Consider the following 23,419-nt stretch of genomic DNA (forward strand, 5'->3'; position numbering starts at 1 on the left):
CACTCACTGATCTCACTGAGTTTTATACTCATCCCGTTTTTATTATATTTTCCCCCTATCAAGAGGTTGCAAGTACACCAGATCGACCCAGCGACTATAATTATATTTTGAATTTTAGCCAAGTGATGGTGTTAGAAGATATAGATGTTTTTGTTAGAACATCTTGGTTATCTCGTTATTTTGGGATTGTATAATTTTTTTATATTATTCTTTTGAGATTAAGAATAAACTGAGATATTAAAATTAGTTATAATATTATCTTTTGAGACTCTGGAGATATAAAACTCAGCATTTTGGTTGAGGATGTTGTTCACTGAAGTTTGTTGTATATTGAATTATATTGGGAGTACTTGTCTTATATATTTGTAGATTGAGAGTATTATATATATAAAGAAAACTCTGCCGAATTTTCAGCAGAATCCTTACTAATTAGATTATTATCAAGTTTGTTTTGATGAGATTAGATTGACTCACCCAGGGGGGTTCGAGGCAGGTCGTTTCACCTATGGTGTGTTTTTAATTTATTCTAAGTCTTTGTATTTTGCTTAATAATGCCGAATTAATATTATTGCTTCCTATGTCAATTATGAATCCTAGTTGTTTTGCAACGTTATAGGTATAGCTCTGAGAGACCTCTATATTCAAACCATCATTGACAATAGATAATCTACTGAATAGTTTGCTCTTTTTGTAAATGTATAAAGCGTGGAAAATTTCTTAGATGGGAATCACTTCTCATAGTTTAATAATCCATTTTAACCAATATGTTGAGTTATGTTTGATGTAGCTTATTAATTCTTTTTATCAACCAATTTGCTTTATTTCTCCCTAACCAATTTATATTGTGGCTTTTAAAGTAAATAAGTTGAAATGAAGGTTCAAAAAATTAATGCTTGAAAACTTGCTCAAGAAGGACCATTTATTGTTTTCTTTTCTAGCTAAATTTTAGAGAAAGTGGACTTTTCATCTTTACATTTTCAACCTTTCAAGTTATTTTAGGACACATTAGTTGAGAAGCAAACACTTTTTAGTGGAGTCGAGATGAAATGAACGTCTAAATCATGTTGTGGGCGGAATGCGGAATCAAGCGCACCAAATAATTATAGAAAAATAAAAGACACAAGAATTATGTGGTTTGGTAATTAAACCTACATCCACGGAGGCTATAAAGAATAATTGTTTATTTAACAATTAATAGAGTACAATATTTGAGTAACGAATCTCACTTCCCAGAAACCCAAATATACCCAGTACTCTCACACTCTACAGGAAATATAAATTCTCCAGACACACTTCTCTTACTCCTCTCAAAAGCTTAGAAACTTATAAACTTAACAATTTTGGATGATTTCAAATAAATGAAATACTTAGCTATTTATAGGAGAAATGAATTACTATGCAAAGAATAAAATAATTAAAAATATAATTTTTAATTATTATTAATTTTCAAATTCATCCCCTTTGTCAATTCTTTCTTTTCAGCTACAAAAACAATTTTGATTTTACTTCTCTACAATTATTGGTGCAACCAACAATTTGTTGACTTCAACAAATCGTGCCACCAACCTTGCCTTTCGAAATTGCAAGCCATTCTTTCACTTTTCAACAAAGCAGTGCTTCCCACGTCACGGTCAACTGAGGTCTCTTGGTGACAAAGAAAAGCAATGACGAAAAGATGAAATGGACGGTAACCAATAATGCAAAGCAAAACAAACACATTCTCATAATCACAGTCACTCCAAGTCTCAAACATTGCAAAAACTCACCACTGTCTTTCATTTTCCTCACAAACTAAACAGCCCCAGTTACCTGCATCTTCTAGCTCAAAGATCCATAATTTTCTCTCAAACCAAACATCCCCAGTTCCCCAAAAAAAATGATTTTTAACACTACCCAAATGCCATCAACTAGGACCATTGTATCTGCTGTGGCCTCTACAACAGCTACATTTATGGTCATTCGATCCATTGCTCGCGATTACTTGCCTCGTGAGGTTCAATCTTACTTTGCTTTGAAGCTCAAAGATTTTATTTCAAGTTTTTCTAACGAGTTAACCTTTGTCATTGATGAATATGATGATGGTCTCAACCAAAACAAGCTCTTTAAAGCTGCAAAGATTTATCTTGAACCCAAAATCCCTCCCAATGTGAAGAGAATCAAAATCAATTTGCCAAGGAAAGAAACTAATATTTCACTTTCTGTTGAGAAAAATGAAGAGATTGTTGATGTCTTTAATGGAGTTCACTTAAAATGGAAGTTTGAGTCAAAACCAACCCCATCTGAGGCCATCAACAAAAGGTCAATTACTAAAGGTTATACGGTGAAAGATCATGCTGCATGCTTTGAGCTGAGCTTTCACAAGAAAAACAAAGACTTTGTTTTAGGTACTTACATACCTCATGTCTTGAAGAAGTCTAAAGAAATAAGCCAGAAAAAGAAAACTTTGAAGCTTTTTACTTTGGGGTCTCACAGAGGAATGATTGGTGATAAATCAATATGGCAATCAGTGAATCTTGATCATCCGGCAAATTTTGATACATTGGCTATGGATTTTGATATGAAGAAGACGATAATGGATGATCTAGAGAGGTTTCTGCAGAGGAAGGAATTTTATCGAAGAGTAGGCAAGGCATGGAAACGAGGGTATTTACTGTTTGGTCCTCCAGGGACTGGCAAGTCAAGCTTGATCGCGGCCATGGCTAATTATCTCAAATTTGATATCTATGACTTGGAGTTATCTAATCTTCGGGGAAATAATGATTTAAGGCATATACTGATTGCCACAGAGAACAAGTCCATTCTGGTTGTGGAGGACATTGATTGTTGCATTGACCGGCAGGACAGGCTTTCGCGGGCAAGGGCTACAAATCCTGGTGTTCTCATACCAGGATCTGAACAACAACAAAATCAGGTAATATTATCATCCAACATCTCTTTATTTTAACTTAATAATTCTTAATACTGTAAAATGATCAGTACCGTACGCGTTTCGAATTGTTCATAGTGAACCGGATTCCCCTGTTATAGCTAAGATAAGCCAGTCCATGGTTAACACCAGGATATAAGTTTGCAAATCAGGAAATTTGTTGTCAGTTCATTTTTGTATTAATTTACATGGTTTTTATTGAGAGGGTTGGATCTGTAAAATGGCTATGGCTGTTCTTATCAACAGCAAATCATATGTATATAATCCCTGACTTGGCCACATTTTTTTCCCTCCCTTTTTTCAGTATGTTATAACCTTATCAGGATTGTTAAACTTCATTGATGGATTGTGGTCAAGCTGTGGAGATGAGCGGATCATAATATTCACAACCAATCATAAAGACAGGCTTGACCCTGCTTTGTTGCGCCCCGGTCGTATGGATGTGCATATCCACATGTCATACTGCACTCCATGTGGGTTCAAAATGCTGGCCTCCAACTACCTTGGGATCACAGAGCATCCACTTTTCGTGGAGATTGAAAAGCTGATAGAGACAGCAAAGGCGACGCCTGCGGATGTAGCTGAGCAGCTGCTGAGGAATGAGGTGCCTGAACTTGCACTAAGTGGCCTGATTGAGTTTCTTGAGACTAAGAAGAGAGCTAATGATGATAGTGAAGCCAAAGCAGCAGAGGAGAGAGGAGAGAGCTAGGCAAAAACTACTCGAACGCTTTAAAATGTAATAAATGAGACAGGCTAGAGATTCAGTAGATTTTATGAGGCTTGCTAGAAGCAGTAGTTTATGGAGTTTGCAGTACTTTTATCTATAACATACATACCGGGGCAGTTTAATTTCCTTGAAAACTCACTTTTGTAAGCTACTGTACTACAAAGTATACTTTGAATCGCCCGCCAAAAACCAAGAAATCGGTATTAATAAAAATAATAATAATAAAAAAAAAAAAAAGGAAGAAGAAGAGGAGGAGCGACCAAAGCCCATAAATTGAAAGCCCTACTTGGTATCATTTTCTTTACCGCCTTAAAACCCCATCTTTGTTTTACATTTTTTCAGGCAAAAATGCGCGACCAAAAGAAGTTTTTTTAGCGAAACCCGAGTGCCATCCACGACGACCACGGTATCTGCAGCAGCTTCTGCAGCAGGCACGGTATGGTACTTCGATCCATTGCTCAAACTCTGCTGCCTTATGAGGTGAGAGCCTTCTTTGTTCTTAAACTGAAAGATTTCTTTTCAAGGTTCTCAAATGAGTTAACCTTATTCATTGAAGTATTTGATGGTAGCAGCATTAACCAAAACGAAACGAGCTCTTTAAAGCTGCAAAGCTTAATCTTAAACCCAAAATCCCATCCTATGTTTAAAGAATCTAAATCAATTTGCCAAAAAAGGAGACCAAGATTTCATCTTCTGTTGAAAAAAATGTAGAGATTGTTGATATTTTTAATGGGGTTCAATTAAAATGGAAGCTCGGTTCAAAACAAGTCCAAGAACAGGTGTTTGAGTCCGTGTTTCGTTTTGCACGCATTCAGGGCAAACCTGTTGGTAAATCAGAAGTTAGATTCTTTGACCTGGGTTCTCACAAGAAGTATAAACAAATAGTCTTGGATAGTTACATACCTCATGTGTCGAAGAAATCTGAAGAAATAAGTGAGGAAAAGAAAACTTCGAAGCTTTTTGCATTGAAGGATAGAAATTCGCTGAGAGGATATGTATGGCAGTCCGTGAATCTTGGTCTTCCAGCCACGTTTGATACAATGGCTGTGGATTTTGATGTGAAGAAGATGATAATGGATGATCTTGAGATGTTTCTGAAGAGGAAAGACTTTCATCGACGAGTAGGTAAGGCATGGAAATGCGGGTATTTGTTGTTTGGGCCTCCAGGAAGGGGGAAGTCAAGCTTGATTGCTGGCATGGCTAATTTCCTCAATTTTGATGTCTATGACTTGGAGTTGTCTGCTCTTCTTAGGGGGAATATGGAGTTGAGGAATTTGTTGATTGCCACAGAGAACAAGTCCCTTCTTGTTGTGGAGGACATTGATTGTTCCATTGAGTTGCAGAATAGGCATGCACAGGCACTAGCTGTGAATCCTATGGTTTCTAACATGAATTATACGGCAAGACCAGGAATTAATCAAGGCCCTCAGGTAATTATTTCTTTCTTTAGCTGGATGATTCTGATTACTCTTGGTTGATTTGATCTGGTAAGAAACTTAATTCTATATTAGTGTTCACTATCATGTTTTTAATTGTCAAAAATAATTCGAGTCAAGTCTCTTGATAGCTCACCTAGTCTATGTTTAAACCGTGATACAAGTTGCGAACCAAGAATTTGTTGTAGTATTTCTGTGTCAGGTTACATGATCTTCATTGAAAGTTTTTTTAGTGATTTGTTACTGGCCAGACTCAGAGAGGTTCTAAACCCTGTGGCTGGACACCAGCAGCAATAAAAACATCCTTGTTCAAGGATTAGCAAACGTTTGCACCGCTGGCAACTAGCTTGAATGGACAATATGATGAAGAGCTGTAAAGCACCATAGTTTTAGATCTCTAATTCTTAGAGATGACATGCCAGGGAAAAAAAAGAGAGGCAAAAGGTCCCACTATGATTTTTTATGCTAGCCACATAGTCTCTATAGGTCTTCCTAAAACCCTCATGTTCGTAAGTCATATAAGGCAGTCCTGTGAGAAAGAATTCTCACTAATAGTAGTCTCTCAAATGCGATTCAAAAGCTTTCTTACATATTTTGCCTATTTTCCTTTCAATTTTTACAGGCATAGCATATAACATTGTTTGAGCACACATTTATGATTTATACATGTGGGATTTTGTTTGTGAGCAATAATGCTCAGACAATCTACAAGATTGTTCACCAGTCAAAGTTGTTAAATTATGCTTCACGGGACAATGGTTGGACTTGTAAAATGGCTCCTGCAAATTTTCCTTTTTCAGTAGTACCTATAAATGTTGAACCAGATTACATGATTTTCAGTTTCAGGTGACACTATCAGGATTGTTAAACTTCATAGACGGATTATGGTCAAGTTGTGGAGATGAGCGGATCATGGTGTTCACAACCAATCAAAAAGAAAAGCTTGACCTGCTTTGTTGCATCCTGGTCTTATGGATGTGCATATTCACATGACCTATTGTAATCCAGGTGGGTTCAAAATGCTGGGCTCCAACTACCTTGGAATCAGAGCATCCATTCTCCTTAGAGATTGAAGAGTTGACAGAGAAAGTAATGGTGACTCCTGCTGATGTAGCTGAGCGACTGATGAGGAGTGAGGTACCTGAAGTTGCACTTAGAGACCTAATTGATTTTCTTAAGAACAAGAAGAGAGAACAGGGTGAAAGTAAAGCCAAAGGAGTGAAAGAAGAGAGAGCAGGGGAAGCAGAAATTGAAGGGAAAGCCAGTGGCACATGTGGAGACATGCCAAAGATTCAGCAAATTGTAGGGAAGTCTTCAAGAAGCAATGATTTGTGATCAGAATAGGGTACATTTCATTTCAGTGGTCAAAGAAAGTCTTACATAGGAGGTTCAAATAAAATTACATCAGAGTCAAAAATCAGGCTTGAATATGTTCTATTTTGCCAATGAATTCGAATCATCAGATGATTAATGACCACCATTTTCTTTTTCTTTTTTTCTTTTTTTGGTTTTGCAAGAGGTGTCCTTTTATATTTTCCTTAGATTAGATGACCTTTTGTATGTCCTAAATTTTCAGAAATTATTTTAGGATTCATTGGTTGAATCGATTTGTATCCCCCAAGGTTAACATTATTATACTTAGTGCTTATTCGATATAACTTATCTAATGGACATTAGTGTTTATTTAATTTTATAAGATCTTTTTAAAAAATTTAGTATTGTTTGGTTGCATTTTGAATAGACCATTTGAAAATTAAATAAGATATTTTGTTTTTAGTAGTAATAAACTCAAATTTTGGACTTGTAAGAATAGAGGTTGTAGAACCTTTTTAAAAAGTTAAATTATCTTAATTTATTTAACAATCTTATTTCATTTCTTTCATAATATAATTTTAAAAAATAATCAATTAAAGTGGTTTCATAATTTTAAAAAAGAAGTTCTTGTCAATAACTAAAAAATTAAAAAAAAAATTAAGAAAATCTCTATTTCTAAAAGTCCTACAAATATAAGGCCATTTATCACAGTCATAGTATCTGCTGCAGCTTCTGCCGCGCCACAATTATGGTTGTTCCATCCATTACTCAAGAGTTCTTCCCTAATGAGGTTAGAGGCTACTTATGTGTACAACTTAAAGCTCTTATCGCAAGATATTCTAATGAGTGAACATTAGTCTTGTTGGGTCCATCTCGTTTGGAGGCCCAAAAGCCCAAAATTTCAAAAGATCTCAAAAACTTTACTTGATGTGTAATTAACATTAAGCTTTGGATTTGGATAAAATTTGCCATGAAATTTAGTATTAAAAAACAAGCAGCGGCCCTAGTTTCCTATTCACAAAAAGGCGAGTGGGAAAAGAGAGAAGTAGATAGTGACAGGCTATTATAATTTAGAGGTAAAATTTTTAATCTTTGATTGGACGATAGAAAGGCAAAAGTAATTCCGTTTTCTCTTAAATTTTGAGGATAAGTTCATGGCATCGCTCTCTACAATTTTAGTGGTCTTGATTATTATTTTATTCTTTCATTAGCTATTATTTAATGTACTCACTTGTTAGAAAGATAAATATTAAGTTGTTACTGTAAGTCAAAAATATTAAAATTCTTGATGTTATTAGCCTTTAGTATTATTTAGAGAAAAAATTATGTTGTAATCTCATTAATATAGTAGAAGTTATAACGGACTACGTCCTATAATTTTTTCCGCTTTGAGTTTCCACGTAAAAATTTATGTCCTTTGTGATTAATTTTATTGCTTTGAATTTATTAATTTATTTTTCTACCTATTTATTTATGATGCATAACCTATTTAAATCACACAAAGAGAAAAAGAATTTTATTTCCGCTTAATTTGTAACTAGTTATGGTAGTCGCTTTCCCAACAAGTCTAATATGTTGATGGTCTTGGCCAAAACAACCTTTTCAAAGCTGCAGAGATTTATCTTGAACGCAAAATCAAGCTCGACACAAAAAGGATCAAAGTCATCACGTCGAATATGGACACCAAGATTTCATGCTCCGATAGATAAATGATGAGATCGTTGATATCTTTAATGGGGTTCAATTAAAACGGAAGTTTCTTTCGAGACCAGACCCACTGGAGGTGGTTCGTAATCCAGACCAATAAAAGGTTAAAGACAAGAACAAACTCTTTGAGTTGAGATCTCAGAATAAGCAAATGGTCTTGCATGCTTACATTCCTCATGTATTGAATGTACTTAAAGAAATAAGCAAGCAAAAAAAGACTTTGAAGCTTTTTACTTTAAAGGACAGGATGCACGAAGGGAGAGACGTATGGTAATCGGTGAATCTTGAACATCCAGCCACTTTCGATACACTGGCAATGGATTCAAATATGAAGCAGATGATAATGGATGATCTTGAGAGATTTGTGAAGAGGAAAGAGTTTTATAGAAATGTTGGCAAAGCATGGAAACATAGCTACTTTTTATACGGTCCTCCAGGAACAGGGAAATCCAGCTTAATTGCAGCCATGACTAATTATCTTAATTTTGATGTCTATGACTTGGAGTTGACTACTTTCAAAGAGAATATGGAGTTAAGGAATATGTTGATTGCCACAAAGAATAAGTCTATTCTTGTTGTGGGGGACATTGATTGTTCCATAAATTTGCAAGACAAGCATTCATAGGCAAAAGCTTTGAATCCTGTGAAATCTAATGCAATCAAATCGATAACTAATATCAATCAAGAAACAAAAGTGACCTTATCAGGATTGCTAAACTTCATAGATGGATTGTGGTCGAGTTGTGCATATGAGAGGATCATAATATTCACAACTAATCATAAAAACAGACTTGACCCTGCATATATTGTTGCGATCAAGTTGTATGGACATGCACATTCATATGTCTTATTGCACTCCATTTCGGTTCAAAATGCTGGCCTCAAGCTACTTTGGGATCACAGAGCATCCACTCCTCAGAGATTGACGAGTTGATAGAGAAAGCAAATGTGACACCAGCAAATGTAGTTGAGCAGCTAATGAAGAATAAAGTACCTAACTGATGCCCTTGAGATTAAGCAGAAGAGAGAGCAGATGACGCACCAAATTGAAAGGAAAGCCAATGGCATATATGATGGGAAAGTGACTACCACAACTAGTTGCAAATTAAGCGGAAACAAAACTTTTTTCCTTTTTGTGTAATTAAAATAGGATATGTAGCACAAATAAATAAGTAGAAAAATAAACCAATATAATCCATAAGTAAAAAAAACCAACCACATGAGACTTACATTTTTACGTGGAAAACCCAAAACAAGAAAAACCCCAGAACCATAGTTCAATATAATCTTCCATTATATTAATAGGATTACAGCATAAATTATTCTCTAGATAATACTACAGGCTACCAACATCAACAAATCTCAATATTATTCGCTTACAGTAACAGCCTAATACTTATTTTTCTAATAAATGGGTATCTCAAATAATAGCCAACAAGATAATAAAATAAAAATCAAGACTAATAAGATTATAGAGGATGATACTAAGAACTTACCCTCAAAATTTAAGAAAAAATAAAATTAATTTCACCTTCTGACCGTCCAGCTAAAGATTGAAACTAAAGCCCTCAGATTTAATATTGTGTCATTGTTCACTCTCTCTCTCTCTCTCTCTCTCTCTCTCTCTCTCTCTCGTCTTTTTCTTCTCCACAAAAGTTGCTGCCGCCTCCATTTATTCTTCTTTATACAGCCACGTTTTCAAAACCTAATTCATGGCAAATTTCATCTAAGTTCAAAGCTTGGTAATAATTGCAAATGAAGCAAACCTATCTGGACTTGAGCATTTTGGTCCACTAAAATGAAATGGACCCTACGAATCTCCCCCTCCAACTCATTTAAGAGACACCACCAAGCCCGCTCTTTACATAAGCTTTTTAACTACTCCTTGGGCAATGTCTTTGTCATCATATCTAACAATATATAAATTAAGACATGCTAAATATTCAGTATATTGGGTTTGTTATAAAAAATTTTGGATACGTGGGTAATATATTCAATAACATATACGCGTGTGTGTGTGTATTTAATCCACTAATCTTGCTATCATGCATGAAATTAATTTCGATTATGAATACGTATATAAAAATTTTTATCTGGGTGCATCTGGTTTTCAAATAATATCATCCCATAATTTAGGAGCAGATTTGAATGGTTATAGTTACATAATATTTTTTTTTTAAAAAAAAAAAGGTATTTTCTAATACCTCTTTTTGTATCAACATTTCCCTTTTCTGTTTAATCCTTTGTTTCCAGTTCCCTCTACCAGGCCTTGAACCATAGTGACTAAGATAACTTGAATGGTAATCCATCCGCAAAGGCCAAGGCATCCCGGTGGCCCATTTCTATAAAGCAAATTCTATATTAGAACATTGAGTCCTTATTTGTGCTCACATCCTTTACACTCTGTTGACGCTGTTCAACAATTGTGCAATGAAAAGATGAATTGATCAATGCACATTACCCAATTAAAAAGGAAGGTATTTTTTAATACCTCTCTTTTGATTTGTTAGTTTCCTGCTTATGTTCAATGTTTCTTTTCTGTATCTGATTCTACCAGGTCTTGACCCCTGGCAGCAAACAAATGCCCAAACAGCATACTTGCCACCAAGGGCGCATGTAGACTTGGTAACTAAACAACCCTCAAGGTGACCTTTTAACTTTGTGTAGCGAATACAAGAAGGCCAGCCCAGCAGCCCTCATTTTCAAACGTCAAAATCTTAATTACTTTTTGAAAATTGAAGGCATCATTCAAATTGATTTGCTAACTTGTCCTCTAGGTTGGAATATATGACTCTATTATAGCTTGACCTCAGTTATTATTGGGACCTTGACTTGCATGGTTAGAACCCACAAAACCTAATAGCCACATATACTCAAGTCTTCGGTCACATTAAATTAAAAGATTTTGGAGTAACTCTCATAAATGGAGGCCACCATTCGTAAGTCAATTCACAATTAAATTTTTGGGAGAATTAAGCCTGCCAATTTTCACTTTCATATAATATTTCTTCATTTGAATACTTGTGTTTCTTCTTATCTTAATGTTAAGAGTACTTTCTACTTACATTCACAACTTAATTAACTTTTTTATTTTGTTTTTAATTTCCATAAATCATTTTAGGATTCACAGGTTGAATATATTTATATAATAATGATGATAATAAAAGAGACGCCGGTCAATCCGAAAGTTCATATGAATACTGTGTGAAGGGTGAGACCGAGTGTTAGAAAATTTCCACTAAGAAATTAGTCCAAAATGCTTTTAAATTAAGTACTATGAAGTTATCAAGAAGGTTCACTAATGTATTAAAAAAAAATATGACTCAGATTCATTTCATGCATTTCCTACGAAATATTAAAAGTCAAGGCGGCTTCATCACGCACGTTGAAAGATTTGACATAGAAACCCATTTTCCACTCAATGCTTTGCTACTGCCCACAAAGTCCCCATCAAAATAACCCACTTTGTACGAAGCTTTGGAAAAAATTATTCTTAATCACAAAAAATAAAAACTCCCCATATTTTTAGGGCATTTAACATAAAAAGCATAGTTTTTTCTATTAGTTAATTTCAACTTCATCCGATAAATTCTATTACAGGGAGCAAATTTAACTGTTAGTTCACGTTTATAGTGGGATACTACCAACCTCAACAGTTGGCTTATGGTCCTGTTCGGTATATAAATTAGGTAGTTATAGTTTAAATTTTATAGTATTAAAATATTTACTAAACACGAATTGTTGTGTCTCAAAAGTTAAGTTGATTTAATTTGTTATTTATATGATTAAAAAATTAAAAAAAAATTATTATTTTTATCAAAATTATTATTTAAAAGACATATTAATACACACTAGTTAATAATATTTCATAATTATAATTTTTTTTTGGTATAGCACATTAATACGGACCAAGGGTCTCAATTGAGTAATTATTGCTAGGGTGGAAGTGAATGTATGTAGAAGTGTGGCGTACCAGATTATTTTTGTAGTGAAGTGAATACTTTTGCAGAGCACCACGTGATCATAGGCATATTATCGAAAATGTTAATTTTTCGATAAAAATAAGTAATATATTAGGGGTTCTCATTGTTATTACCACATTTTTATAAATTTGTCCGTCTTCCACACACACTCTTTCAGTTTTTCCACCATTATTATTTTAATTCCATATATCTTTCTTCATGAACTAATAAGTACGTCAAAACTTGAAAACCGCCAGCATAAGAATTCAAGTAAGGATGTGTTTGGGATTGAGATTAAGAAGTTGTAGTTTTTAAGTTAAAGTACTAAAGTATTTGGTGAATACTAACTGCTGTAACTTGACAGTTATGTTACTACGATTTTTTACTTTTATGATAGAAAACCTATTATATCTTTAATAATTTATCAAAATTATTATTTAAATTTTATATTTACTGCATATTAATAACGTTTTTTTCATAATTACAGTTTTTCTTTTCACAGCAGTTGCATCTTAAAAGATACAGCACCTCAATTCCAAACATGACCTAATTTTCTTTCATTTTCCCACACTTCCTCTTCTCACACATTTTCTCCCTCAAAATTAATATCTTCTCCTTGTTTTTTTTTCTTCATTTATATTCTTGAGACCTTGACTTTTAAGAATTTAACGACATGTGGCACGCGTAATAATGAATGTCTAAATTGAAGTTTTCTATTATTAAACAACTCATGTCAACTACTAAACCTTTTGATTTAGTAGCTAAGTCTCAAACATTCAATTTTAAATCCTTAAAAATCAAGGGCACATAAAAGAAAAAAAGAAAAATAAAGTGAGAATTTGAATCTAGAAATTAGGTATAAAAAGAAGAGAGGAGAGTCAAGATTGAAATAAAAAAATTAAATGTTAAAAGGGAAAGTTTAAGAGTTAATATCATTCATATTTTATCTGCTTCACGTTTATTAGATCATTAAAAGTTATAAAATAGATTTAAAAAAAAAAAAAAAAAAAAACCAATCAGAGAATCCAAATTCCAAATCCGCTTCCCGCGCCTTCCTTTCATTAATACCACTCCCACTATATATTTCTTCCACAAACTCATCATCTAAATGAAAAACAACCAAAAGAACCCATAAATCAAAAGCCCTCCTTTCACCTCAAAAACTTTTTTTTTCTCCCTCGCCACCAAAAAGGAGAAAAAGATGTCTCTTAACACTACCCAAATGCTATCAACCACCACCATAGTATCCGCTGCAGCTTCTGCAGCGGCCACAGCTATGGTTATTCGATCCATTACTCATGATTACTTGCCTTTTGAGGTTAGAGCCTACTTTGCTGTAAAACTCAAATCTCTTCTTGCAAGATTTTCTAGTGAGTTGACGTTAGTCATTAACGAATATGATGATGGCCTTAACCAAAACGTGCTCTTTAAAGCTGCAAAGCTTTATCTTGAACCCAGAATCCCACCCTACGTGAAGCGAATTAAGATCAACTTGCCAAACAAGGAAACCAAGATTTCATGCTCTGTTGAAAAAGATGAGGAGATTGTTGATGTCTTTAATGGAGTTCAACTGAAATGGAGGTTTTCTTCAAAACAAGTCCCTACAGAGATGGTTCATCATCCGGACCATTACAACCCTGTGGTTAAATCCGAGGACAGATGCTTTGAGCTCAGTTTTCACAAGAAGTATAAGCAAGTGGTCATGGATAGTTACATTCCTCACGTATTGAAGCAATCTAAAGAAACAAGCACGCAAAAGAAAACCCTGAAGCTTTTTACCTTGAGGTATGATAGGATGCACGGGATGAGAGGAGATGTATGGCAATCAGTGAATCTTGATCATCCGGCCACTTTTGATACGCTGGCAATGGATTCTGATATGAAGCAGATGATAATGGATGATCTCGAGAGGTTTGTGAAGAGGAAGGAGTTTTACAGAAATGTGGGCAAGGCATGGAAACGCGGGTATTTGTTGTATGGTCCTCCAGGTACAGGGAAGTCAAGCTTGATTGCGGCCATGGCTAATTATCTGAATTTTGATGTTTATGACTTGGAGTTGACAAATCTCAGAGGGAATATGGAGTTAAGGAATTTGCTGATCGCCACAGAGAATAAATCCATTCTCGTTGTGGAGGACATTGATTGTTCCATTGAGTTGCAGGATAGGTTTGCAAAGGCAAAAGCTACCAATGCTATGGACTTGAATGTGATCCAACCCGTTATGAATCTTAATCAAGTACCTCAGGTAATCTTAGTATCTCAAGATTCTCAAGTCTTTTCTTTCTTTTTTTTCTTTTTTTTAAATAGAACTTATAATATGGTACATAATTTTATTTTTTTTCGATTTCAGGTGACTTTGTCTGGAATGCTAAACTTCATAGATGGACTATGGTCGAGCTGTGGGGATGAGCGGATCATAATATTCACAACCAATCATAAAGACAGGCTGGACCCTGCTTTCTTGCGCCCTGGTCGCATGGATGTGCACATTCACATGTCCTATTGCACTTCATGTGGGTTCAAAATGCTGGCCTCAAGCTACCTTGGAATTACCGAGCATCCACTTTTCTTGGAGGTTGAAGGGTTGATAGAGAAAGCAAAGGTGACGCCTGCTGATGTAGCTGAGCAGCTGATGAGGAATGAGGTGCCCGAAATTGCACTTAGGGAGCTAATTCAGTTTCTTGAGATAAAGAGGAGGGAAAGTGATGAAAGCAAAGCTAAAGAAGTGAAAGAAGAGAGAGCAGAGGAAGCAGAAAGTGTTCGAGCAATTGAAGCTTAAAATCTTGCTGCCATGCGCATTTGATGTAATCTATGCTGTCCTAAAATTTTATTTGTAATAAACCATCAAATGATTTAGGAGCAAATTGTGATACGCTTACTTATAGCATTATTAAGAAAATAAAGAATTACAAAAGAGAGGTATTTTAGAATACCTCTTTTTTATATCATTTTTTTTTTTTTCCTTCTTCTTGGTGTTTCTTCTTCTACCGTCTCTACCAGGTCTTGAACCTTGGTGGCTTGGATAGTTATGAAGATAGCAATCCAGCCACTAGGGTAAGAGGGAGACAGTAGCCGTACTCTCAAAAGATATTTTTTAACTATGCCAAGGCATTTAGCCCTTCTTGATTAATACGACATTTAAAAAATAAATAAAATAAAATAAAAGATTTATTCTATGCTTCTCTCTCTCTATGCTATACAAAATATTAACACAACATTTCTTTTTTAAAAAAAAGGGAGGTATTTTAGAATACCTCTTATTTGGTTTCTTCTATGCTTCTCTTTCTCTCTCTCTACCGGGTCTTGAACCCTGGCGGCACAGAAATCCTATCTGGCATACTTGCCACCAAGGGAACAAAGAAACCCAGTGACAAATTTTCCCCAAAATAACTCTTGTCACAGTGATTTGCATTCGGCATCATCACACACTGGCAGCAAATGCAACACTTCAAATAGTAGTGTGACTTTTCTGCAGCTATGACTTATGAACACCGCCCACATTCATGCAAGTGACATTAGAAAGACCTTAACGCATCAAAAGATCTTCCACAAAATTTTTGAGTAGAAGCAATTCTAATGAAGAATGACTAGTGAATGTGATTGGTGTATCACATAAGGTTTCCAACCAGAAAAATCAAACCATGCTTCATCACATAAAAAAGCAATAAATGGGAAAAACGAAATAAATCCAAGTTTCCAAATCTCTTTCAAAAAGAGCATTCGAGACTTTGAGCAGAAGTACATACTGTGATAGTTTTCATGTAACAAGGGAAAATGAAAGTTGAAAAGCAAGAAAATACAAACATCCTAAATCACCTTAGAACCACCGACTCTTGTGGACTAAAGGATTCCCGCTTACTACATAGGCACTATTTAAAAGTTTATCCAACAATCAGATTCTTATTGGCTATTTGTATAAAACTCTGCGTCAATACATGCCTCCAGTAGCGGTGCCTGCAATATTATATAGAAAAACACAACACAGCATCAGTCTTCGGAATTAGTTTTTTTTATAAGCTCTAGACTACTTAAAACACACAAGGGGTAGCCAAGATCTTGGAAGCTCCTAAAATACAACACCAATTATGGTTCAAACTCAAGTTCACTTCATACTCAACATGAGACTTTATGAAAGATGCTATTAGGTTTTCACAAAACCCTGGAACTTTCCAACAAGACCTACACTGCACCCCATCTGAGGTCAAAAAAGGAAGTATATAGGGGTAAATCTCCAATAGTATACACTTTATGATTCAAGCTTCCAACAAGGACGCCAAGATTTTCCATTTTATGATGATATATATATATATATATATATATATCCTACATAAAACAAGAAGAGAATCCACACCAAAAGTATGCAATAGAGTAACATGCAATGGATTTTGCACACACTATCAAACTTCGCCCAAATTGAAACTAATGAAACTTAGTGAATGTTAAGAGGATTCAAAGAGGAAAATAAATCAATGAACAGAAAAATTGAGTGTTATACTTGCCTCAAAACTTGGCAATTATTGCCTAGGAGGGACCAGAGTCTGTGAGTTACTGAACCTATAAGAGAGATCTATACCGCCATTTTCATTTCTATTTTCTGGTGTGGATCATAACCTATAAGTTTGAAATCCTCTGCTACAAAAGAATCTATATCTTTCTTCTCAGGATTGATCTTCAAAATCTGCATTACAACATGGTAAGAAAACATAGAAGTACCATAAGGTAAAATGACAAAAATAAAAAATAAAAAAAAAAAGTGAGAAAAGTATTCAAGTACGCCTTTTCCATCTATCATCATCATGAGTTAATAATTGAGTCATAATCGTATGTCTATAATTATACTTACTGGAAAAGGCTTTGGCAGTTTCTGAAGTTGTTCCTCCAGGGGCCTGACATGATTGCGATAAACATGAGCATCACCAATGACATGAATGAAATCGCCAGGAGCAAGATCTGTACAACATAAAAGGAGGTCAAGAGAGTTTCCTAATGGACAAAACTCTAGCACTTAGACTAATAAAACCATTCGATTAATCCCTGCATAAGGAAATTTTACCCTTGTACAGATTGTTCATTGTTTCTATGTTTCCTATACTCTTTTGATCAATTCAAATTCCCCATTCACATTGGCGTAACACTCTTCAAAGAGTAAAGGGACACACTGCAAGGCTCATTATTATTTCTCATCAGAAATTACTCTTTTATCCTTTAATACCAATGATACCCATCCAACTACCAAGTTTTAACAATTCTGCCTGAATGTGCAAACTGCAAAGTGAAACCAGTTTTTGGGGAGAATACATACCACAAACATGAGCAATCATGCATGTCAAGAGGGCATATGAAGCAATGTTAAACGGCACACCCAGGCCCATATCAGCAGAGCGCTGATACATTTGACATGATAACTCCCCATTAGCCATATAGAACTGCCAAAACAAAAAGTGAGACTCAACAAACAACGAAAGAAATAATGAGACAAAATTAAGGCAAAATATAAATGCTACCTGAGCAAACATGTGGCAAGGTGGAAGCGCCATCAATTTGAGATCAGAAGGATTCCAAGCCGAGAGTACAATCCGCCGATCATTTGGATTATTCTTAATCTTGTTAATAACATCTAGCAACTGATCAAAGCCTTGGCCAGAGTAGTCAGCATGCATGTTAGTATACCTGTAAAATTTAAGACAATTAGCAAAGCCTGAAACTTGAATTCTTGAAGGTAATGTGATCCGTCATAGAAACTTGAAAAACCAGACTCCACTAACCTTGCACCAAAGTTCCTCCATTGAAAACCATATACAGGTCCTAGGTCACCCTCCTCTCTGTCCGTCAAACCAACACTGAACAGGCACAAATATCAGCGGTAAGTGCATGAAAGAACAATTAATATTACCTTTTCAAAGAAAAATTAAATCCTGACACTCGCCTATCAAGATATTCCCTGGATGCATTGCCATCCCATATATGAATATCCTTTTCCTGAAGAACCTGTCATGATACTATTGTTAGGACGCAGTCCTGCTCCAGACAGAATAAAAGGAACAAACAATTCAATGGATGCCTCATCCAAATTTTTTTTTTTTTTTTAACAAAAGCAAAAGATAAATGATCATTGATCGATATTAACAGGTCAAGTGAAAACTAGGATTGCTATTTTAAAGCAACACAAGAAGAATTCATCTCTGGCAGCGAACAAACAAAAATTATTAATGCCATGGTAAAGAAAAATTAATCTCCACTAGTGTGCATTCAGTTAATTCTGCCTGCCACAAAACATAGTCAGAATGTAAACATGCAATTTTTCAGAACACATCTTGCATAGAATAAATGAAAAAGAAAAACCTAACTTATCAACCGAACTTTTGATAGGAAACAAAGAAACTAGTATTACCACAGATTACCTGTTTAGAAAATAAAAATAAAAAAATAAAAAAAACAATTACAGAATATATGGATCATATGCAGTGCATTAAAAAATATGACAGATGAAGTGGGACAAACTCTGAGCAGTTAAAAAAAGCTGCAACAAATTAAACAAAGACCCTCAAAATGCTAATCATTTTAACCACTCCTTGTAGCTTCATGTGTGTGCAAAGGTTTGATTTTAGTGAAATGCAAACAAAATATAAAATAAAATAAAATAATTCCTTGAAAGATCTTAACCATTGGAAGACAAAGACTGATCTGCTCTATTGCTCCCAAGAGTACATAAAAGATCAACTTTCAACAATAACATCATTACCTTGGCATTTGTTGAACCACTGATGAACCAGAGAAGTTCCTCGACAACACCTCGCCAAAATACTTTCTATGAACCAAATGATAACAATGAATGTCAACCTAAATATCAAATAAATGAGATTTTTTTTTCCTTTTTATTATAAATTGATTTTCTGACCAAGAAAGAAAGCAAAATAAAATAAAATAAAACACCATGAGTTGGCTCAATCTCTAAGACCCAAGACAATTTTAGAAAAATAGATAAGATAGACATGCCTTGGTTGTAAGAAGCGGAAAAGTTGTGCGCAAATTGTACCGCATCTGCAGGAAACAAATTTGAAAAGAAGATCAGCTTCCACAAATAGTTAAACAAGACTGTCAGACGGAAACAAACTTCAGAAGCAAAAGTAGAGAAGCTCTATTGATAATAAGAGCTTGGCATTACCTGGCAACCAAATTTGGACAATGTACCAGTTCCTGTCCTGTCATCCTTCAGATTGCCATCTGAGATGATGTCCTGAACAAGTCTTAGATACAAGTACTCCTCATGTTTCTCAAAAACCATCTTCGGCAGGAATGAGAACTGCTTGACCTCAAACTTGTCAGAATTTGTCTTACTATCAAGGACAATATCATTGTTTTGACTAAGGGATTCCACCGCAGCACTTCTCACACGAACATAAGTACTAAGGCAATACCGAATGTTGTTTTCCACAATGGGAAAGGATGAGTACCATGGCTGAAATACAGATGAATCAATCGATGGAATAAATGTGTCACACTCAATCCTGGTCTCAATTTCAGTAATGTGGATAGCATCACATTCAGGAGCATTGAGAGCCTCGCTGTTTCAAATGAAAATCAACATAAAAAAGAAATCATAATGAAAAAAATAAAATAAAATAAAAAGGCACTGCTATATAAAGTTAAAAAAACAAGCACACACCTTAAGATCTGGCCGCCTCCAATAACAAAAACTTTCTCAATTGACAAACAATAAGGAGAAGCAGCCAACAATTCTAAAGCAGAACCAATGCTTCCACATATCACAACATTCTCAACTGTAGCAATATCAAAACTTCCAGAACGAGTAAGAACCACATTAAGCCGACCAGGCAGAGGTCGATGCTCAAGAGGAATACTTTCCCATGTTTTTCTGCCCATTATGACTGCATTCCTTTTCCCAGCATCTGAAGTTATCTGAGTGATTTCCTTGAAGAATTTGAGATCAGATGGCAATTTCCAGGGTAATTTCCCGTCCTTACCAATACCCATATCTCTAGTTGCAGCCACAACAACTTGGTAAGACCTCTTGGGATTAGGCTGGGTACTGACATTGCCGTTAGAAAGGCTTGTCTTGGAGTCAGCAGCCATAATCGAACTCAGAGATCGACAGAAACTTGAAGATGATTGATCAAGATGAAAACCGCACAGCCAACTTCCCTGGAAGTGCGGTATAACCTGAAAAGTGACAGAAATATTAACTACAACCAACTGCTGGTACATACAAATTTTTATGAGCGAAAAAAGCAGAAACATGCGAGTAAATTTACATATACATACAAATTTGCAACACGGTTACATGTCCACTTAGACGTATATAGACTTTCACATTTAAGAACCTTCCAAACTGCATGATATACTGATCACGCATCCCCATTTCGAAAACAAACAAAATCTAATTGCCAATTTAGCTATTGCAATTTGATATAACACGTAACTGCACAAAAGATTCAGCAGAAGCCGCACACTTTTGCCAACATAAAGAAGCAAGTAATGCAATCCTATCATTTATTGCCAAATAATATATAGCCCAAGAATTCATTTCTGCTAATACACAAAAACTGATATATCCTTCTTGCATTAATAATTGTTGCATGTCAATTCACACAAATTCCTCTTTTGCATTATGAATTCAATTTTCCCAGGAAAGCTGAAACTCACAATCCCACCCTAGAAAATTGATCAAAATTAAAAATAAAAATATTATATAAATAAATAAATAAATAACAGCCGGAGCAAATCCTCAACGTTTGCTGCAAAAAAATAAAAATAAAATAAAATATACAATGCATGATCACATTTATAGTCAAAGAGGAAAATATACACAAATGCAAATTATTTACAACACCAAAATGAAAGAAAGTAGAATCATCTTCGCAAAAAGAATAATAATAATAAATAAACAAATAAAACAACAGCATCTCCGTCAATTAAAATAAAAATTCTCAAAAATTAAAAAAAAAATGAAAGAAAGTTACCGACCGATCTGCAAGCGAGCCGCAAAATCTTGATCTCTCACGCGAAAAAAAAAAGAAAAAAAAAAGAACCTACCAAAATAAATGAAAAATGGCGAAGAATTAGGGTTTCGATTACAAAAATATAAATAAAAATGCGAGTATATTTTAGTTTCAGAAATGTGAGTAATTTTCACGAAAATGAACTAAAATGAGTGCGAAAGCTGTGAGCCAAGGAAGCTAAATTCACTTTTTCTTCACTGACAAATTTCCTTTTCTTTTATTTTTCTGTTTTTTTTTTTTTTTTTTTTTTTAATATGAAGTTTCAGATAAAAAGCAGAGGAAAAGGGGAACACACTGAAATAAGTTTGAAACGACACAAAATCCAAAAGCACGTTTGACGCGGAGTGCCGCCAAGGCTAGTACATGGTTTGGTAAGGGTTATTTTATTTATTTATAAGCACTCCTATTACTTTTTTGCCCCTATTTGCCGAATGTATTTACATATTATATCCTTTCACTATTCATGTACCTACCCGTGATACTGATATTTTGTTCATTTGTTGCCATTGGGCAAACAGCATTAAAAAGTGAAAAAAATTTTAAAAAAAAAAAGGTTTGAATTTCGTTAATATCCTGAGTTGTACTAATATATATATATATATATATATTAAACTCTTTTATAAGAATAATATTGTAATACAATTAAGAATGGATAAGAAATTAAGAACGGATTATTATTGTAATACAATTACAAATTTAGAATACAAAATTAAATGCCCTATATAAGTCATTCTTGTACAGATCACTGTGAGTAAAAACAATAAATAGGAAGTAATTTTTTACATGCGATAATTTATTATAATGTCAAATCATATGTCATATCACTTAAGACATGTATATTGTGCATTTAAATTTTGTGAGCATAATTGATCTCTCTAAGTTAAATAAATTGTGAAACATGAATTATGTAATTTATGACAAAAAAATAATGATATTAAAAAAAATTGAGGATATGCAAAGCCAATTTGCCAAGTTTTTTTAGCCCAAATAATACTGATATTGTTATAACCTTATCATGTCAATTAATTTTGGTCTTATCTTATAATGTATGTTGTAATGATGTGGTCATAGTTAGGGATGGATTATTATTCTAATGGATAATGTCATTGATGTCCCTTTTAACATTTAGTTTAATTTACGTATCTACACTTTCCATCTCGAATGAGTAAGTTTTTAATTGGAATAATTTTTCTTTTTTTTCCCCCTTTTGAGGTTGAGGGTTGGGTTGAGTAATATATAAATTAAAATTTTAGTCCATATCTCTTTCAGAATTTGAACTCGAATAGTTAAAAAAAATGTTTGGAAATAATTTGATTAAACTCTTGGGAGATTTTAAAAGAATTTTTAAGTATTTTAAAACCAGCAAAATTTGACTTATCAACAACTCTTTAGTTGAGTTAGTCGGCACCTTCCTCCTTATATTTAAAGTGGATGTTCAAGTTAGGTCTTTTCATATGATCATGAGTCTTCTTTTCATGTGATTATTATCAATTACCATTAAACTTATACACCTCTTTATATTATATAAAACAATTTTTTTTTCATAAATCTATGAGTAAATGAATTTTTTTCGTTGTTTATGATAGGAGGTGAGACTAAGCATGCTTCATCCTGTTAGTGTTTATTTTATATTGAGGTTTTGAAATAAGTTCAAAATGCTATATTGTTATGATTTGGTCTAATATGAATGAGGTATATTTGTCCTCATCTCTTTTTTCCTTTTTTTTTATAATTGGTGTTTGTTCTTATCTTAATATTAAAGAAAATAACTTGTTTTAAATTTATGATGAAGTTTATGGATTTATCTCCAAAATAATGATTCTATGAAAATAAAAACAAAAATAATTATATATTGTCCAAGGAGTTCCTCCTAAATGCAAAACTTTATCAATAATTGAAAAAAAAAAAAAGGCAAGTAGGTTCTCCAAATCTAATAATTTCATTATTAAATTTTTATATATTATTTTCTTTTTTATGGATGCTAGTGTTGTCAAGAAAGTAGAAGAAAGAACAATTGACATTGTGAGAGCAAGTATTCAAGCCCCCATAAAAATATAATAGAAATTAGTTTCAGCCATTCCTCAATTATTTCATAATTGAGTGGAAACAATATTTTTTTTTACAAAATATGAGTGAAATGGAATCTAAATAGTATTTCAGTAGAGTCTGATTGTAAATACTAATTGTAATATGATGTAATAACAATAATAAGTGAGTGGAATAGAATCTAGGTAGTACTTCAATGGAGTCTGATTATAAATACTTGTTATAATTTGATGTAATACCAATAATAGTCCTCCGTATCAGTTTTCAAAAGAAAAAAAAAA

At 34.0% G+C, this 23,419-nt stretch overlaps 3 protein-coding genes and 2 pseudogenes across 4 annotated transcripts; 4 read left to right on the top strand and 1 right to left on the bottom strand.

Annotated features, from left to right (window-relative positions):
• Window positions 1-1,589: 1,589 nt before the first annotated feature.
• Window positions 1,590-3,779, top strand: LOC102609517 (AAA-ATPase At3g50940-like). The gene is made up of 2 exons (XM_052432453.1): window positions 1,590-2,911; window positions 3,231-3,779. Exons 1-2 carry the CDS (start codon window positions 1,877-1,879, stop codon window positions 3,633-3,635), a joined length of 1,440 nt encoding a protein of 479 aa, XP_052288413.1. The 5' UTR covers window positions 1,590-1,876; the 3' UTR covers window positions 3,636-3,779.
• A 187-nt stretch (window positions 3,780-3,966) lies between these two features.
• On the top strand, window positions 3,967-6,777 carry LOC102618456 (AAA-ATPase At3g50940-like; annotated as a pseudogene).
• Window positions 6,778-7,974: 1,197 nt separating this feature from the next.
• On the top strand, window positions 7,975-9,745 carry LOC102617895 (AAA-ATPase At3g50940-like; annotated as a pseudogene).
• A 3,395-nt stretch (window positions 9,746-13,140) lies between these two features.
• LOC102611810 (protein HYPER-SENSITIVITY-RELATED 4-like) lies at window positions 13,141-15,118 on the top strand. Its single transcript, XM_006487176.4, has 2 exons — window positions 13,141-14,317; window positions 14,423-15,118. Exons 1-2 carry the CDS (start codon window positions 13,274-13,276, stop codon window positions 14,849-14,851), a joined length of 1,473 nt encoding a protein of 490 aa, XP_006487239.2. The 5' UTR covers window positions 13,141-13,273; the 3' UTR covers window positions 14,852-15,118.
• A 185-nt stretch (window positions 15,119-15,303) lies between these two features.
• LOC102610005 (bifunctional dihydrofolate reductase-thymidylate synthase-like) lies at window positions 15,304-21,462 on the bottom strand. Of its 2 annotated transcripts, none has more exons than XM_006487171.3 (13): window positions 21,388-21,462; window positions 21,058-21,122; window positions 19,739-20,253; window positions 19,238-19,637; window positions 19,069-19,113; window positions 18,815-18,880; window positions 17,999-18,060; window positions 17,838-17,912; window positions 17,577-17,742; window positions 17,375-17,498; window positions 16,916-17,022; window positions 16,572-16,750; window positions 15,304-16,026 (listed from the first exon to the last, which is right to left on the bottom strand). In XM_006487171.3, the coding sequence occupies exons 3-12, from the start codon at window positions 20,164-20,166 to the stop codon at window positions 16,640-16,642; spliced, it is 1,584 nt and encodes a 527-aa protein (XP_006487234.2). In that variant the 5' UTR covers window positions 20,167-20,253; window positions 21,058-21,122; window positions 21,388-21,462; the 3' UTR covers window positions 15,304-16,026; window positions 16,572-16,639. The 2 variants fall into 2 exon arrangements, with proteins under 2 accessions (XP_006487234.2, XP_006487233.2); XM_006487170.3 differs by having other exon boundaries at window positions 21,054-21,122; window positions 21,388-21,430.
• Between the last annotated feature and the right edge of the window lie 1,957 nt (window positions 21,463-23,419).

Source organism: Citrus sinensis, chromosome 8 (assembly GCF_022201045.2).
Source record: "Citrus sinensis cultivar Valencia sweet orange chromosome 8, DVS_A1.0, whole genome shotgun sequence".
Classification (NCBI taxonomy): domain Eukaryota; kingdom Viridiplantae; phylum Streptophyta; class Magnoliopsida; order Sapindales; family Rutaceae; genus Citrus; species Citrus sinensis.

What these genes read in the sequence shown, in the direction of transcription:
- LOC102609517 (XM_052432453.1), top strand. Translation starts at nt 1,877, where the DNA reads ATGATTTTTAACACTACCCAAATGCCATCAACTAGGACCATTGTATCT. An exon ending in CTGAACAACAACAAAATCAG is followed by an intron (nt 2,912 to 3,230) that starts GTAATATTATCA and finishes CCCTTTTTTCAG; the next exon opens with TATGTTATAACCTTATCAGG.
- LOC102611810 (XM_006487176.4), top strand. Translation starts at nt 13,274, where the DNA reads ATGTCTCTTAACACTACCCAAATGCTATCAACCACCACCATAGTATCC. An exon ending in ATCTTAATCAAGTACCTCAG is followed by an intron (nt 14,318 to 14,422) that starts GTAATCTTAGTA and finishes TTTCGATTTCAG; the next exon opens with GTGACTTTGTCTGGAATGCT.
- LOC102610005 (XM_006487171.3), bottom strand. Translation starts at nt 20,166, where the DNA reads ATGGCTGCTGACTCCAAGACAAGCCTTTCTAACGGCAATGTCAGTACC. An exon ending in GTGGTTCAACAAATGCCAAG is followed by an intron (nt 18,061 to 18,814) that starts GTAATGATGTTA and finishes GTATCATGACAG; the next exon opens with GTTCTTCAGGAAAAGGATAT. An exon ending in AACTGCCAAAGCCTTTTCCA is followed by an intron (nt 16,751 to 16,915) that starts GTAAGTATAATT and finishes GTTGTAATGCAG; the next exon opens with ATTTTGAAGATCAATCCTGA.